The sequence below is a fragment of the Mytilus galloprovincialis genome, chromosome 6 (assembly GCF_965363235.1).
Source record: "Mytilus galloprovincialis chromosome 6, xbMytGall1.hap1.1, whole genome shotgun sequence".
Taxonomy (NCBI): Eukaryota; Metazoa; Mollusca; class Bivalvia; order Mytilida; family Mytilidae; genus Mytilus; species Mytilus galloprovincialis.
The window spans coordinates 74,263,922-74,281,528 of NC_134843.1; the positions used below are offsets into that span (position 1 = coordinate 74,263,922).

A 17,607-nucleotide genomic window follows, 5' to 3' on the forward strand; every position below is an offset into this window, starting at 1 on the left:
TTCATACGATGGGATTTAGTTATGTTAAAGATTAAAAAATTTCAAAACTGGAATTCAAGTAGGAGATATAGTGTGAGTTCATCCAACATGTTTCTGTGGCTTTAAATTTGATTTTAAAAACATTCATTATTAATTTGGGATCTATTACAAACTTAAGATGATTTACCATTTAAATGGGATCTTGGAAATGAAATAAAATGTTGAATTAATGCAGTGGATATAGTCTAATCTAGTGATAAAGTGAAAAATGAAAGTAAAATATTCTAAAATATTCCTAACGTGGGGAAATGTTTTAAGTGAATGTGAAATTGGAAATAGTCATTATAAAATTCTGGATCAAATATTGTTTGATTTGGAAATTTATAATAGGAAATGAAATAAAATGTTTACTGTGGATATAGAAAAATCAAGTGATGTATAGTAAAAATATAAATAAAATATTACAAAATATTTGTAAAGTGAGGATAACTATTTGGAATATAGTAATGGAAATGATAAAAAAAAATTACAAGATTCTGAATTATGTATAGATTCTGCACCTGTTAAATTAGGATGTATATCATGGAAAGTTAATCAGAATTTATACTATGGATTTAGAAAAAAATCTAGTGAAGTAGTGAAAAATGAATAAAATTGGGAATTATTTAAAAACTTTGGAATTCTGGATGAGATGTCAAATATTAGTGTAAAAAAATAAATGAAATTGTTTATTCAAATATGATTTTGATGTTTCAGAAAGTGAGTGAAATATTACGACTGGATTATTTAGGGTATTAAACACTGCTAGTAGTGGCTATGCAAACATTAAGATGAAATGTAGTGCATTTTAGGCCATGCAATTTTAAATAAACTGCAAGAAAATAACATATATGATATAGTCATTCTTGTTTGGCTTGATCACTCCTAATATTTTGAATGACAGTAAAATACAAAATCTCTCAATAGAATAATCCTAGGTAAGAAAAAGTTCAGGAAAAAAGCATGCTGAAACTTTGGGTTAGGTGAATAAAATTTTTTACAGGTAGCATCAAGGTAGATTTAAATCTAACAATACCAACTGGTCAATTTAAATGTCCCTATTGTATTGTCAATTTTAAAAACAGGTTGAGCTATAGGTAAACTTTTACAGTAACACCTATAAGCAACTCACTGTAAAATTGTTTATAATAGCTAAGTTATTGTAATATATCATAGACTATAGTTTATCTATCAGAATCAGTTACTGAAGCTAAATTATCAATGAAAGAATTAAATGCCAGTTCATCTAGATATATATGAGAAAACTGCACAAAAACAGATTGTTATTCAAAACATATTATCACTAATACTGACCATTTCAGACGTTTCTGACCCGTCGTCTTGTATAATCTGGAAGGGATATTTTAATTTAAGACCAGTTGTAAGTGGTAATGTTGATACATTCATGATCTTCAATTCTCTGGTCTGTAAGGATAACTCATCATCTGGTTTCTATAAATAGATAAAGATGTCATTCAAAACATGAGAGATTGTGGATACAACAAAAAATACTATTCGCTCAATATCTCTTATTATGTTTAATTTTTTCTCTAGATTGCTATAAATTGTGTGGGTGTTGTTTGCAAAATTCCATTGGCAAACATTGCATGCGTATCAAGGACAATAATTTCAAATATAAAAGTGATTGACCAATATATCAAACTGCATGCAGTTGTTATGGCATAAATAGAAAGTATAACAGAACATTTCATAATCATTGGACAGCACATCAGGCCACAGTGACAATAAACACCTAACCCCTAATATGTGTTTGCTACAATAAAATATAAGCTAAACAGTTTTGCATCTCCTTCAATAGGTATATCAAGATTAAATTCAGAATGTCAACCATACCTTGTCAACTCTGAAGTAGACAGATTTTGTAGAGAATTCTAAGAGAGGGCTGATGAAGTCAGCTGATAGGTCTACTCTCATGACCAGTTCCTTTCCTCCTTGTCTTCCAATGATGGCATGACATAGTAGTCTCTCTTTAATATACTTGGGACTGCAAACAAAAAAGGTTAATTACATAAAAAGTTGCTGTAGAATGCATGGTTTTCTTCATGAAATAAACTTATTTAATTTAGGAACATCAACAAAATTACCATTTCAAATGCATTATAATTTAATTACAAAACACTCAAGCATAGAATTAAATAAAGTCAAATCTTAATTTGAAGAATTATATACTTTGTATACAACCATTAATGTATGTATATACAGTCAATAATCCTATATTTCCAATAACTGACTCTCCATTAAAACTGCAAACATCTTTATTTCATTTTCAAAATTATATATATGCTATCTTGATACCAATTATTGCCAATTATAAACACTACTGACCTTTCAACAAAGCCTTCAATGTTCATTTCCATAGATGTTCCTGGTGGGAGATCAAATCTGTTAGGATTTATTTTAAATACTGGTCTTGGTGGTTCTTGAGGTGGTGGTACATTCTGCAAAGAACAATAACTTATAACAACAAGTTCAATCAAACAATAATTATTGTGATCTTGTAGTAATATATAGAGACCTAATTAGCCCATCTTATTTTAGTTTTGTCTGAACGTGATAAGCTTGTGACAAATCCATTTCAGAGTTCAAATCTGACATGTCATTCTATTCCTTCTGTACAAATACATGTTTCCTGCATTTTAAAACTAGAATAATATCTTTGCTGATCATTTTCAACCACTGACCATTATTTATGTATTTCCTAAAAAAAATTAACTGTAACAATATTAAAGTCCTTTAAATATAAGGAGATGTGGTATGATTGCCAATGAGACAACTATCCACCAAAGTTAAAATAAAGTGGATGTAAACAATTATAAATAACCAAACAGGCTTTAACAAAGAGAAAAACCTGTACTGTAGAGTCAGCTTTAAAGGGCTCCAACAGTCTAAATAGAACTTAGAACATGTTTTTCTTTGTTAGCCTCTAGTATCATATTAAAAAAACTTACCCTAAATTTCATGTCGAGGGGTTTGTATTCTGCTAGAGCTTTCTTGCCCTTGCCAAGAGAAGGAAATCCATCTGTACTCCAAACTAATTGTTGGTGTCGTCTCCCTTTGTTTGTCAACATTATTGTCTTTTTCAATGGTCTGTTGCTGTAAGATATAAACATCAAAATGATTTTTTTTATATCCACAAAAACTAATTTTGTGTGTTCTAGTTTTCAGATATTTCCAATAATATCAATTTGTATCTTTTCACTCAATTTTTTTTAATAATCATTCTCATTTTTAAAGTATACCAATAAAATAATAAAATACTGAATGATTAAATATTAGGCCTAATTCATCAGCTGCTGATAAGTACTTACCTAAAGTTTGGTCCTAAGTCAAACGTTGATGTCAGTTTTGGTTCTGATACTATAGTTGTTCCTTGTCCATAACCAACCAAAGGTATTTGTCGTACTTGGCTCTCAATGAAATTTATTTGTAGTTTATCTTGGAATCTGAAAAAAAATGTCTTGTCATGTTATAAATTTTATATAATAAGTAACAAAATTTTTATTTTATCTTTTTTTGTAGAATTGTATTAATATTTTTAGTCTAACTTCTGTTTAAGGAGGTAACGAACACCTTGACTAAAATTAATTCGGCTTGTTTAATTTTCATAAAATTTTGACAATATTTACTTCAACCTGTTGACAAGAATATATAAATTTCAAAAATCTTGAACAGCACACTTTATTGGAAAAATTTCAATGGATAGCAGTTTGACACACCAATTTTGTTAATTGAGAGTTGTTAATTTATTTATTGCATGAATAATAAAACGTGATTAAACGTTTAGCTGATTTTTACAGTTATCTCCCCGTCGTGTTATGTACCATCTTAATAATTTGAATTTTTAGAAAACTAATAAGTCAACAATTTAAAATGTTTTTCAATTATATCTTTATTGAAAAAGTTTAATGCACTAATTACCTGACAGAATCGTCCAAGTTAGCAGTTACTGTAATCTCAAGTCTTTTTTCTGGTCCAATTTCACCTTCTTGAGGTTCAACACGGAAAGCAGATTTGGGTCTGACCATATGTGCTGTAAACTTGGCAGGAATGAGTGATTCATTAGATAAAACAACTTTCATAGGTCTGTCTGAGAGAACAGGAATGATTCCCCAGTCTATATCCTGTGGGGAGATATGTACTACAGGTCCTTCACCAATGCAGGCTATATGTACAGGCTGTAAAGAGGACATGTACAAAATGTCAGTTATTCATAATCAAAACAAAGACAAATCTACATCAAATGTTAAAACTGCATTATAAAACACTTCTTATATTTAAACGTAACAACATTTTTATTAAATGAATATATGGAATACAAGAAGTACAATCTGTGTGGTTATCATTATTTCAATAATTGATCATAGAACATTAAATTTCACTAATCAAATACGGCAGTAATTTAAAGTGAAAAAATGAGTTTGTTATTATCAACACTTTTTATTCAGTAAAAAAATCTATAACTCACCAGTGGTGGATCAGGACTACCAAATATGGCAAACTGTCCAATGATATCCTGTTCATCTAACATCTGGGATTGGATTATCATTGGTACTTCAGTCAGGGAATGGGGTTCTACTATACCCTAAAATAATAAATATCAATATTAGAAACATGTTACTGGAATTGAAATTTTAATTTGTCTTGCATAACTGTTGTGTCTTGCAAGGAACCTTGATTTCATTTATGTCTGCTTAATCATGAATAAAGTTGTTTTGCTTCAGAAAATATTGCAAGGTTTTGTTAATGGGAATGATACAACTGGGTCAGAAAAGCAATACTAAGAACTTGCATTCTGATATCTGATACATATAAATAAATGTATGCAGATTTTTATGAAATAGCAATAATTTATCTCCCATTTGTGTCCATTCTTCAAAAATTGCAATGATAAAGGCATGATTTAATTTCTCAATTTACAGCAGTAGACTGGGCTAATTAGACAGTCTGAGGTACATAAAGTGTCATTTAAGAAATAATTCCTTCATGTCATGCTCTATGCTCATTTTAACATGGGTAGGCATTATATTTGTCGATATTTTACACTGAGCGTTAGCGAGGTGTAAAATGTGGTCAAATATAATGCCTACCCATGTTAAAATGAGCATAGAGCATGACATGAAGGAATTATTTCGATTCTAATAGGACAAATACAGTATTTTTATAGGTCGAAGCGTACGAAATTACCGTAAAAATATTTGGCTGTTCCCGTTTCCTCCTCGAGGAGTCTGTGCATTGCATTTCAAATTTGAAAAGTTTAAAAACTACGAGCAGGGTAAATATATGTTGTTTCATAAAAAAATATAATAAAAGTTTATGTTAGCTGCTTAAATGTATATATTTTAAAGGATAACGATGGAAATAACGTTAATATAAACAGTAAGTTCGTGCGCATGTGTCAAACATATTACAAAGCGTAATAAGGACGTCATATTAGAATACTCAATACAAACCTTCATTTTAGGACTTGTGTATGTAATAGGAGTATCTTCATTCACAGATTGGGTTAAAAGTTCATATTTTGCTGGTAAATCTGTGTCATTATGAAGCTTAACAGAATGTTCATATGGATGTCTTAGGAAACATCTTCCATAGTCTAATATTGGACTCAATACTGTTATTGGTGGAACAACACACCTGCAATGTAAATTATTATATTATAATATCTATTATTAAATATACCAAAAACCTATTCAGTGTTGGTTTTTTGTTCTCAAAAGAAGATCAAATTGTTTAATAATCAATATTTTTCTGAAAAAATTTGTTAAATTCAGTGTAAATTTACTAATTTCTTGATCTGATTTATGGGATAATTGTAAAGGAAGTTGTAAAATATTCTTAAAATACCAACAATTAACATAAAAAAATATAATGAATAGAGATATAGAGGAAATGTACATACTTTGCATAAATTGGCAGTGATAGGATTTCCTCTCCAACATTTTCAACATCAACAACTAAGTTCATTTCATATTTCTTGATTGTGTTTGAGATAAAGTTAACAGTGATTCTGACTTCACTCTGGGGTTGAAGTATTCCAGATTCTGGCAGTATTTCAAATTCCTTTGGTGGTCCGGCTCTGGTTGCAATAGGGGCGGGAGATCCCATTTGGGATCTGTTGCTATCTAAATCACTTGTCCCACAAATGCTCTCTGCTATGCCGTCCCCTGGTACACGTAATGTAAACTTCATAGGAACCAATGATGTGTTCATTAAGGTACAGGACTGTGTGTTTAAGAAACCTACAAATTATATAATAGATTTTGTAAAGAGGAAAGTTATAGCAAATAAAACATTGCAGGTTCGAATTCTCTGTGCTATATTATTGTAAATATTGAAATTTTCACTCAGGTATTTCACAATAAATTTTAATATGTCAAAATATACCATGCATAAATAATTTGTAGAAAGGAACAACATTGATGCTCAGCAACAATTAAAGTAATTAGTTGATGCACACATTTTATACAAGCCGAAATTATAACCTTTGAAAATTAATACTTTGACAGTTTTGTTCACATCATTTTACAGTACAGATTTAAGCAGCTTGCAATTACATTTGTAATTATGATTGAAATAATAATGTAAAGAAGGTTTACATGAAATTATTACTTTTTGAATAACTCATTCATAGAAAAATAAGAAAAAAACAAATACCATATGATATAGTTCCAAATTTGAGACGAGGGACATCAAACTGGAATGTTGGACCTATTACTGTTCCACTGTAAATGTAAAGCAAAACATATATAAATATCTAGTCCCTATATATAAAATAACACCAAAATTTGATGTACATTTAAACTTTTTGTCTATATAAATAGGAAAATATGTTGCTCGTAAAAAACAAATATCTTAATTCTCAAAATCAGTGACCATTTATATTTTCCTGACTGAATGATTGATTGATTGTTGGTTGCTTTACACCGCATTAGCACAAAAAGGCTATATCGCGGCAAACCTGACTGAATGTAGTCTACCAATGCCTAATTGTTTAAAACTAATAATGATATCATACAAAACTTGTCCAAGATCATACTGAAGCTCATTGTTGAAGACAGTATCAAAGGCTTAAGTTTTTTTGTTTTTGCTCTGCATATTTAAGATACTGTCTCATGTAAATCCATAACATTCTTTGTCTTAATAAACATATCCTACTTTTTTTTTATTATAAGTCAAATAAATAATTGTTGAATATTTATGCAGGATTTCTAATAAAAATATATAACTTACCAAAATTTGACTTGAATTTGGTCTGGTTGTCCATCAACTTGAAAACTAAATGTTTCCTCAAAATCGCCAAGATATGGACTAGTAAAGTTTATAGCAATAGCTTGATGACCTCCTGGCATAACAATTCCTTCTGAAGGATCAAACGTGAAACAAGGTCCAAATATTGTATGTTTCGGTAAAACACTATAAATAGCATCAATGTCACCGTGATTGGCTAGAATAATCTCATACGTATGTTTAGAGCCAATGAAAATATTTCCCAAGTCTAATGTGTCAAAGGAGAATTTCACACTTGGTCCAACTCCCTCTCCCTTTACTCTCAGCGGTAAAAATGTCTCACGTCCAGTAACATCACAGAAAGCTGATAATATATAACTCCTAGCTTCTCTTGGTTTGAAAATGACATTGATGTCAAATGATGTGTTTGGCCAGATATCACCCTCCACAGGTTCTATTTTTAGTTCTTGGTCATCAAACAACATAGAGTCTTTATCAATAACCTGTAAAAAATGCAATATTAAGTACAGTTGGGGAATTCATTTGCTGGTCAATCTTCTTAGGAATAAATACACAGAGAGATATACAGACAATACACTGATCTTCATTTACGTTTTTCAAACATTTCTTTCTTGTACAGTGACTTTAATTCACTAAAAAAAATGACATGTTTATTTGTATTCTTAAAACTATGTTTAAATGTTTGCTCATCTTGATATAGTAATAATAGTTACAAATAACTTGATTTGTGTTTGCTTACACTGCTTTGAAAATGTGGTATTATCTATATCTTTGCTTATCTTGATATAGTTGCAAATTGCTTGATTTGCTTAAAATGCTTTGAAAAATGTTGTACTATCAACTAAATAAGGTTGATTTTTTATTATATTTTCAAATTGAGTATTTGTCTTTATCTCTACTTTATTGTCTTTAATACACCGATAAACGTTTTTAAGAAACATCCATACCATTTTCTTATTGTGGAATGTTCGAGTGAGAATGGATACTTTGTCTTGTAATGTAGGATCTTTCATAACCTCCTCCCAGAAGCTTTTCTTGTCATTATTCTCATCTCTCTGAACTGCACTTATGGCTCTGTAGAAAATATATATAGTACATCATTCACTTATCGTGATCTAAATATCATTTCTAAATATATGAAGAAGATATCATTTTGATAATATAAATTAATTAAGCTATGATTTGTGTCTTCTTATATGTATATGTAATGAATGGTTTTCCTGTTTGAATAGTTTTACACTAGACATTTTTAGGGCCCTAATTAGCTTGCTTTTTGGTGTGAGCCAATGCACCGTGCTGAAGCCTGTACTTGACCTATAATGGTTTACTTTTACAAATTGTGACTTGGATGGAGGGTTGTCTCATTGACCCTCTTATCACATCTTCTTATATCTATTAAGAAAAGTCACTATCTGGGAAAATATGATATAAAGTGACTTAAGCCCTCAAAATCCTAGCTTAAACCCTGTGTATATCCACACAAGTATGGCATGAGGAAAGTCGTTTTTATGTAAAATAACAAAAATAAGGCAATCAGATTTGAAATGGATACATGCAACCAAAATCAAACTTCAGCTGAAATCTCTTCATTTATCAACAATGAGATATGACTTCTATAGGGTTACAAATCATAAATTGGAAAGGACAACCTTTGAGGCTATACACATTATATTTTGTAAATATAAACTTACAAAGCCTTTTCTTCATCCTCTTGTTCCTGTGTATTATATTTTGTCCACCTGAAGTGACAGATGACATCTGACCTATTGTGTATGGTAACAGTTCTCTGATTGGCCATTGAAATATATGTGTTCTCCATTTTGATTGTGTTTTTGTCAAGTCTAACACTAGAATTCTGTGCAGCACCATAAAGACTAATATATACATTTTCTCCTGCAGCAAAATAAAAATAATAACATTTCATAAGTACATGAGCATTAACAAATAAGTAAACTAGCATTGATCTTTTTATGCTATGTTTTCCAACAATTTTCCAAACTAATTTAGAAAATTTCATCTCATAGATTTCCTATTTTGATTTCACAACAGAAGTATCAGATTATCATGATTATTCTAATTGTGTAATAGCTACTTCCCTTGGAGGGTTATGAGCCAAAGTCAAGTTTCAAAACTTTTTCTTTTTACAAACCTGTGATTAATGAAGACAGACATTTAGTTCTTGGCAAATAAATCATGGAATATGATTATAAATTAAGCTAATATATGTGTACCTCAGTGACTGTCCATCCAGGAAAAAAACTCATGGTGAAATAGTTTTATACAGAACTTGTTAAGGAAAATTGAAGAGGGAGTCAAACGAATATACCCACTTCTATTGTAAAGATACAAACAGTTCCTTTGAATAATATAAAATGGTGTCTTCTGACGTTCTGTCTATAATATTCTGTAATCTTACCTGTATCATAGCTAACAACCAGTTCAGAGTTGTGGTCCCCTGTTTTTTGTGGATTATATTCTACTGTTACTTGCATGCTCTCCTGAACAGGTAATGTTCCTATTTCTGGTGTCACTGAGAAGGGTCTGAAGTACAAAAACAGAATGTGCAAAATACTTATATAACAGAATTGTGAACAAAAATATACAGAGAACGCTTACAGAAAATCTGCCAATACATTCATACTATAATGACATCATAACAGGTACCAGTGGATATAGTATTTGACATACTAATGCTTATGTTATTAATTGGTGAAATAAACCATTCAAAAAGTCATGTTGTATGGAAAACAGAATTGCATCTTTAAAACATTATTGTAAAATAACTGATGTTTTTATTGAATGTTCATTTGATGAACAGCTTTTGCTATAAACAAAATCATATTTAGGTTCATGATAATATCCCATTGAAAACGATTTCAAAATGATAAAGAATTCCTACTTTTCAGTAGACAGTGTAAACTTGGCTTCCATGTTTCCAATGTTTCTAACTAGGTAAGTCCTAGAGTGGGCGTATTTAACAGGTCCAGGTGGGAAGTGGATGTTGTCTGTGAAATCTAAAACAGCTCTGGATCCTATAGCTCTGACTGGTACCACAAACTTCTCTCTTTCTGTTATGCATACTAGCTCATGGTTGTAATCCTAAATCATATAAAATCAAAGTTCATTTCATTATTATTTGTTTAATCTCATACTGTTGTCATAATATCTTTGAACGCACTTGAAAAAATTGTTGAAATGATTATTAACAATCAAATCCAAAATTTTAAAAAAGAAAAAAAAAAAAAAAATTTTAGTTGCATATAACAATTTATCATATTGTCATCATAATAAAATGAATGATTTTTTTAATCATAAAAATAATAAAATTACCTTCTTTTCTTCTGGTTTAAACTGGATTCTGAATGTTGTTGGGAGTCCTGGTCCAACTTTATGTCCTACATCATGTGGACTGATTACTTTGAAGTATGGGGAATCTGCTTGTGTTACCTTTACTAATCTAGGTACCTAAAAAAACAAAACATTCCCTGTCCATTAATAATGTTATGTTGTAAAATGGTTAGTACTAACTATTGTGTGCCTGCATGACTATTAAAATTAGTTATATCAAAGTTCAATACATTGTACTAATAATATTTCCTAATTCATGAAGGTCACCAGTATTTACATCTTCTTATTTTAGTTGTTTAAAAAAAAAATTCATGGCAGCCATTTGACTCTACTCACTTCATTTTTGGCCATGATGAGTCAAACAGTAGAAGAAGATATTTTAATGTAATATAATTTATCATTTTAGTCTCCATGACCTAATAAATTCAGATTACCTTTAAACTTTTGCTATAAAATGATATGCATCAACTCAGCTTGCATATAACATTAAATTAATGTATATTAACTTGAGGTTTCAGAGACAAAAAGTTTTATTAGGTCTTTCCACTTTTTCTTTTTTTATATTTTTGGAATCAGCTTACTAGGAGCTATCATTTGACGATTGAAATGACATTTTAAACTTAGTTTCACAACTTTTCATATCAAAATACATTGTTTTGATGGAAAGACCTTCAATTGTTCTCTGAACAATTGGTTTTTAATTCTGTTGGGTTTCTTTCTTCCCTATTGAAACTAATCATCACCTAAGCCATTGATCATAACTACACTTTTCTGCCTATACATACCTTATCATTGTTTCTAAGGATCAAAGGTACTTCATATACTTGATAAGGTTCAAAATTCTGGAATGTTACTTCTGATGGGTATGGTTGGAACATTGGTTCATCAATATTCACTTGTGAAAACTGAAAATACAAACAGGTTTAACTGTCAAAAACTTTCTTGCTAACAGCAACTGACTAATTTATCGCAAGCACAGAAATATTTGTATATGGTGCAAACAATCTTAAGTTACAATAACCTTAATGAGATTTATGCAAATGTACTTGATGATTTGTTTTCAATGCTAGGAAAATGTATAGTTGTAAGGAATACAATACTGCAATTCATGATTCAATTTTTCTTCACAATAGATAAATTTTGTTGCATTACAATGTACATGAAATAAAACCACTTTTATATGCAAAATTTCTCATTAATCAAATGTCTTGATTTTTTGTTAGATTAGCTAAAAAAATTATTCTTAAATAGAATAATTTACTTTTGACTTGGATTTTTCTAAGAGCTATTTAAACATCTGCTAGGAGTTGCAATGGTAAACACTTAAACAAGGTTGTTGGGGAAAAAAGCTGGTTGGAAGGTTTTGAACACCAAAATTTTGCAAAGACCAACTAAAATTTGGTATTAGGCAATAGAAAAATTGTGATGACAAGCTGATTTTTTTCAGTGAACACCAGGCATTTTTTTTTTTGGAAAAGTCTGCCTATATCTTTCGGGATGTGACCAAATCAGAATTGCAAAGTTAAAATACAAGTCAAAACAATTAAAAAATGATACAAAATCAATCATGTCCATAACAAAACCTAAAAAAAGATCTTTTGTTTTATTTGTTGATGATAAATAATGAAAAATGACAGAATTGGAAAAAAAGAGGCAAACATGGTTTTGCCAAGAGAAATTATTTTTTAGTAAATTTCATTTTAAATTAAAATGTTATTCTCATTGGAAAATAAGATCTTTAAATAATGACATAACTGATTTTATACTGATCATTTAAATTGTAATGCCTTAATTTAACATTAAAATATAAACAAATAAAATAAGTAAATCCTTATAAACATGCAAAATTAACACTTTAAATAATGAATATTGTATATAATGAAACAACAAGTTTAATTTACCGTTGGCTTAGAAACATTACCATCTTTCTGCAACAATGGCCAATAAAAGTTAATTCATTAGTATTCAAATATAATTTGATTAATGCTTAATTATCTAGTACATGTATGTCAAGGCTGATAGTACCCAGCTCCTTTGTTTTCATGCTTATACTTTTCAATTCAAATCAAACCTTGAAGCCTTTGGACTGAGAACTAAGGGAGTTTATCTATGTTTAGAAACTAATATATTCCATATAGCAAAATACTTCTGATATTATCAAATTTGTTTCTGAATATTTTGTTAAATAGAAGATCACAAAAACAATCATTTGTTTCGGATACTTTTGATAAAGAAAATTTTAATTGGATAAGGTGTTTTATGTGTGTATGCTCGCTACCTTTTGAAGACTTGTGTCGGCCATGTCAAGTAGTTCAACTTTCCTTGGAATTTTCATGGTATGAGTATTAGCCAACTTTTGCTCTGTGTCCATCTGCATGTCAAACATAAACTGACTAGGTGTCATCTACAAATAAATTTAAGTGGTAAATTCTTTTAAAAAAAAATATTGTTACATTTTCATACTTACAAAAATAACATTTTCATACAAATAATGATAAGTACTAACAAAAATACAATTAGAAATACAATGTAAATAGAGCCAAAAATATTTCAACATAATTTTGAGTGTATTTTGTTCATTATGCAATTAAATCTTTTGCTTCACATATCACTAAACCTCGGGGACATAAAAAATATTACACATGATTTTAAAAGAAATATAATAATTGATTATAAAAGCTACTGCCAGTACTGGGTCATTTCTTTGAAAGCAAGTTAAAAATTTGTGTTCATTTCACTTATGAATTTGATGATTTTGACATTTTTAGAAATGGGCTTGTTGTCCAGAGTCAATAACAGTTAAGGGATGCTTCTTATTCAGATATGATATTCATACCTTGTTTTCTTCTTCATCTCCCTTCAGAAGTTTTGGATTTCTTGGAGCAATCACTTTACTTTTATAATTGGCAGCATCTGGACCAAGAGCCTCTAGGGTGTTGGTGGTCCCCACCACCTCTCCAAATGGCCCAAGGGGCATTTTTACTAAAATGATAAAAGTAAAAACATTCTTAAGTAATAGAATTTGTAATCTCTCTGAACATTAAAACCCATTTTGCTGTAAAATAAATATTTCATAACAATCTGGCATACATAAGCCCATCAAATCGCTAAATGTGAATGGTAACATGATTTGAATATTATTAATTCTTGAATAATCACTGAATGTGTTACACCAGATGACCATATATTTTTCAGAGTAATTGACATCATTGAACAACCAGTTCTTATTTTGATGTAATATCATGAGAATTGTGACATAATGTACTGGAATTTGCACTTCTGCACCTCATCACTATTGGTCCACTATAACTTGACTTTACAAAGTAAAATTTTGACATCACAATAGAAAATATCTGATATCACAATGCCACAGGAAAAGTGTTTGTTGATGATGCCAATACTTCAAGTGTCGAAAGATTCCCAAATAGAGATAAAGTATATTCTCTTGTAGTTTTTTATGAATGAGTCCTGAGCTTGCCATATCAGCCAGTTTTTTTTTATGCCTGAATAACAATGGTTGGGACAATGTCAATTGGCTTAGGTGACGTTAATTAGCAAGTGTTTCTTTTGTGATTTTTAACATATTAACAGTGACATATTATAGGATATTTCTGGGAAAGTGCAAAGTAGGGGTGCTTTGGACATTGGACATGCTTTGATACTATATATGCCCTTGAATTTTTACTAGATAACATTTTTGTTCGCTTTGGGGATTCTGTATATCGTCAGATTATCGGAATTCCAATGGGGACTAACTGTGCACCACTTATTGCGGACCTATTTTTGTATTGTTATGAGTTACAATTTATGACAAAAATAAGCAAAGACCCATCGAAACAACATCTGATAAACAAATTTTATAGTACTTTTAGATATTTGGATGATATTTTGGCTGTCAATAATGACGACTTCAGTGACAGTATGTATATTAATGAAATTTATCCTGTTGAACTTACTTTAAATAAAGCTAATACTAACAATGACCACTGCCCTTTTCTCGATCTTGATTTTATGATAAAAGGGATGATTTTTCATTTCCTATCGTTAATTATCCGTTTTTAGATGGTGACGTTCCCTTGTCACCATCTTACGGTGTTTATATATCTCAACTTGTACGATTCGCTCGTGTATGTAACAATGTTTTAGATTTTAACGAGAGAAATTTATGTATTACTGAAAAATTATTACACCAGGGTTTTCGATATCACAAACTAGTCAAAACATTTACTAAATTTTATCATCGGTATAAAGACATCATTCGTAAATATAGCTCAACATGCAGACTTCTAATACGTTCAGGTATTTCATATGGTAATATTCTTTATAAAGCACAAAGGTGTCAGTATTCACCTCAGAAACTTACAAAACCTTTGAATAGACTTATTAAGAAGGGATATAATTACGATACTGTCAAGTCATTAAAGATTGCATATTTTGGCGTTAATATTGAGTCACTGATAAGGTCTTTGCATCGGAACTAAACACATTTATTCTAAAAACAGTTGTTGGCATGACACGGGTTATGTTCTTCTCATATATGTTATGATGGTATGATACTAAACCCCTAACGGGAAGGATTGTGCCTGATGTTCATATGATGAAATCATAATCTTTCAGTCAGTTTAATTGAAGTCTGGAGCTGGCATGTCAGTTAACTGCTAGTAGTCTGTTGTTATTTATGTATTATTGTCATTTTGTTTATTTTCTTTGGTTACATCTTCTGACATCAGACTCGGATTTCTCTTGAACTGAATTTTAATATGCGTATTGTTATGCGTTTACTTTACTACATTGGTTAGAGGTATAGGGGGAGGGTTGAGATCTCACAAACATGTTTAACCAGGGATCTCCATGGATGAAAATTGAACCATGGAGGAACTTTCACCATTACAAACCTTGTCTACGCTGTACAGTGTAGCGCGATCGGAAGTATTTTATCCCTCCATACAAGGAATGGTGAACATGCTAATTCATTGCTTATTTAAATTATATTTATTTGAATTTTCATTATAGAATTAGAAGTATCAATATTTTCATTTATTGCCGTTTTTAACCATTCAAATGCCAAGTCTTCATGGTCCCCCCTTAGTCGAGAATGACCAAAAGCTGTCATGAAGGTCCCCATGCAGATTTCTTTTATTTTTGGTAATTGTTATGGGGGTTAAAAATCATCTGATGTGGAGCTTATTTTTCGTGGACACTGTCAAATTCAGAGCCCATTACCGGTATGGCTGATTTGCAGCAACAACAAAACAATTCGTACGGATTATGTAAAAGGTAAAGAGATTTGTAAAGCAAACGTTGACAAATGAAAAGGTTTTTAATGACTTTATCTGGAAAAATTGATGCTGTGCAACATGCATCTTTCGAGTCTGAATAGAAACCGGAAACGCGGATGTATCAATTTGATTGTAATATACGAAATGAATTCGGAATTTAGATACGATATTTCTTTACAGGAAATATTTAAGTTTTTACTTTTAAACTTTTAAAGTAATTCTAAATTATCGTTACAGCAGTACTCGAGTTATTTGCAATGAAATAATATTTACTGTTTTGCGTCTTATTTTGTACTTCTTAAAAAAGGGGGATGCTGATTGCGTAAGTCAAAATAAAGCACGTGTTCGACTTGTTAAACTGTTTTCTTTGTAACTGGATTAATTTATTAATTTATTTATTTAATCTAAATGCAGGGATCTCCATGGCCTGTTTAACGATGGCGCCCCGCCATCGTTCAAATGTCTTGCGCCATCGTCAAATGACTCGCCCCATCGTTAAATTATCTTGCGCCATCGTTAAATTGTCTTCCGCCATCGTTCAAAACTTCATCATTTTTGTAGCCCGACGCCATTTTTTTTATCAATTATAATCAAATGCATGTAATTGCATAACCCTTAGGCTTTTTATGTTATAATCCAACACAGTTCTAACGCCTGAGGGATATCCGGATTAAGATCGCATTATTCGCTAATCACTTGTACCTGAGCTTGCACAGGTAGATTAACAAACCAGACAGGAGAATACTATCTGAGGATAGACGATCCATTTGTCGAATTAATCAACTAAGTTCAGCAAATGATTATGATAATTTAGATTAAATAAATAAATTAATAATCCAGTTACAAAGAAAATAGTTTAACAAGTCGAACACGTGCTTTATTTTGACTTACGCAATCAGCATCCCCCTTTTTTAAGAAGTACAAAATAAGACGCAAAACAGTAAATATTATTTCATCACAAATAACTCGAGTACTGCTGTAACAATAATTTAGAATGACTTAAAAGTTTAAAAGTAAAAACTTATAAATATTTCCTGTAAAGAAATATCGTATCGTAATTCCGAATTCATTTCGTATATTACAATCAAATTGATACATCCGCGTTTCCGGTTTCTATTCAGACTCGAAAGATGCATGTTGCACAGCATCAATTTGTCAGATAAAGTCATTAAAAACCTTTTCATTTGCTTTTCAAATCTCTTTAACCTTTTACATAACCCGTACGAATCGTTTTGTTGTTGCTGCAAATCAGCCATACCGGTAATGAGTTCTGAATTTGACAGTGTCCACGAAAAATAAGCTCCACATCATATGATTTTTAACCCCCATAACAATTACCAAAAATACAAGAAATCTACATGGGGACCTTCATGACAGCTTTGGTCATTCTCGACTAAGGGGGGGACCATGAAGACTTGGCATTTGAATGGTTAAAAACGGCAATAAATGAACATATTGATACTTTAATTCTAGAATGAAAATTCAAATAAATATAATTTAAATAAGCAATGAATTAGCATGTTCACCATTCCTTGTACGGAGGGATAAAATACTTCCGATCGCGCTACACTGTACAGCGTAGACACGGTTTGTAATGGTGAAAGTTCCTCCATGGTTCAATTTTCATCCATGGAGATCCCTGTAAATGATCATAATCATTTGCTGAAACTTAGTTGATTACTTCGACAAATGG

The 17,607-nt window shown here is 30.6% G+C and overlaps 1 protein-coding gene across 5 annotated transcripts in view; it reads right to left on the reverse strand.

Annotated features, from left to right (window-relative positions):
- Window positions 1-17,607, reverse strand: part of LOC143080313 (hydrocephalus-inducing protein homolog) — an 81,042-nt gene that overhangs the window by 62,157 nt on the left and 1,278 nt on the right. For all 5 annotated transcript variants that reach the window (XM_076256094.1, XM_076256093.1, XM_076256096.1 and 2 more), the window contains exons 2-20: window positions 13,472-13,617; window positions 12,914-13,039; window positions 11,421-11,540; window positions 10,618-10,752; window positions 10,187-10,386; window positions 9,704-9,828; window positions 8,979-9,180; window positions 8,235-8,361; window positions 7,270-7,769; window positions 6,694-6,761; window positions 5,939-6,278; window positions 5,490-5,673; window positions 4,505-4,621; window positions 3,958-4,214; window positions 3,348-3,482; window positions 2,988-3,132; window positions 2,365-2,477; window positions 1,873-2,023; window positions 1,333-1,470 (exon numbers count right to left, since the gene is read on the reverse strand). In XM_076256094.1, the coding sequence (XP_076112209.1) occupies window positions 1,333-1,470; window positions 1,873-2,023; window positions 2,365-2,477; window positions 2,988-3,132; window positions 3,348-3,482; window positions 3,958-4,214; window positions 4,505-4,621; window positions 5,490-5,673; window positions 5,939-6,278; window positions 6,694-6,761; window positions 7,270-7,769; window positions 8,235-8,361; window positions 8,979-9,180; window positions 9,704-9,828; window positions 10,187-10,386; window positions 10,618-10,752; window positions 11,421-11,540; window positions 12,914-13,039; window positions 13,472-13,612 (3,324 nt within the window). In that variant the 5' untranslated portion in view covers window positions 13,613-13,617. The remainder of the gene's footprint in view (window positions 1-1,332; window positions 1,471-1,872; window positions 2,024-2,364; window positions 2,478-2,987; window positions 3,133-3,347; window positions 3,483-3,957; window positions 4,215-4,504; window positions 4,622-5,489; window positions 5,674-5,938; window positions 6,279-6,693; window positions 6,762-7,269; window positions 7,770-8,234; window positions 8,362-8,978; window positions 9,181-9,703; window positions 9,829-10,186; window positions 10,387-10,617; window positions 10,753-11,420; window positions 11,541-12,913; window positions 13,040-13,471; window positions 13,618-17,607) is intronic.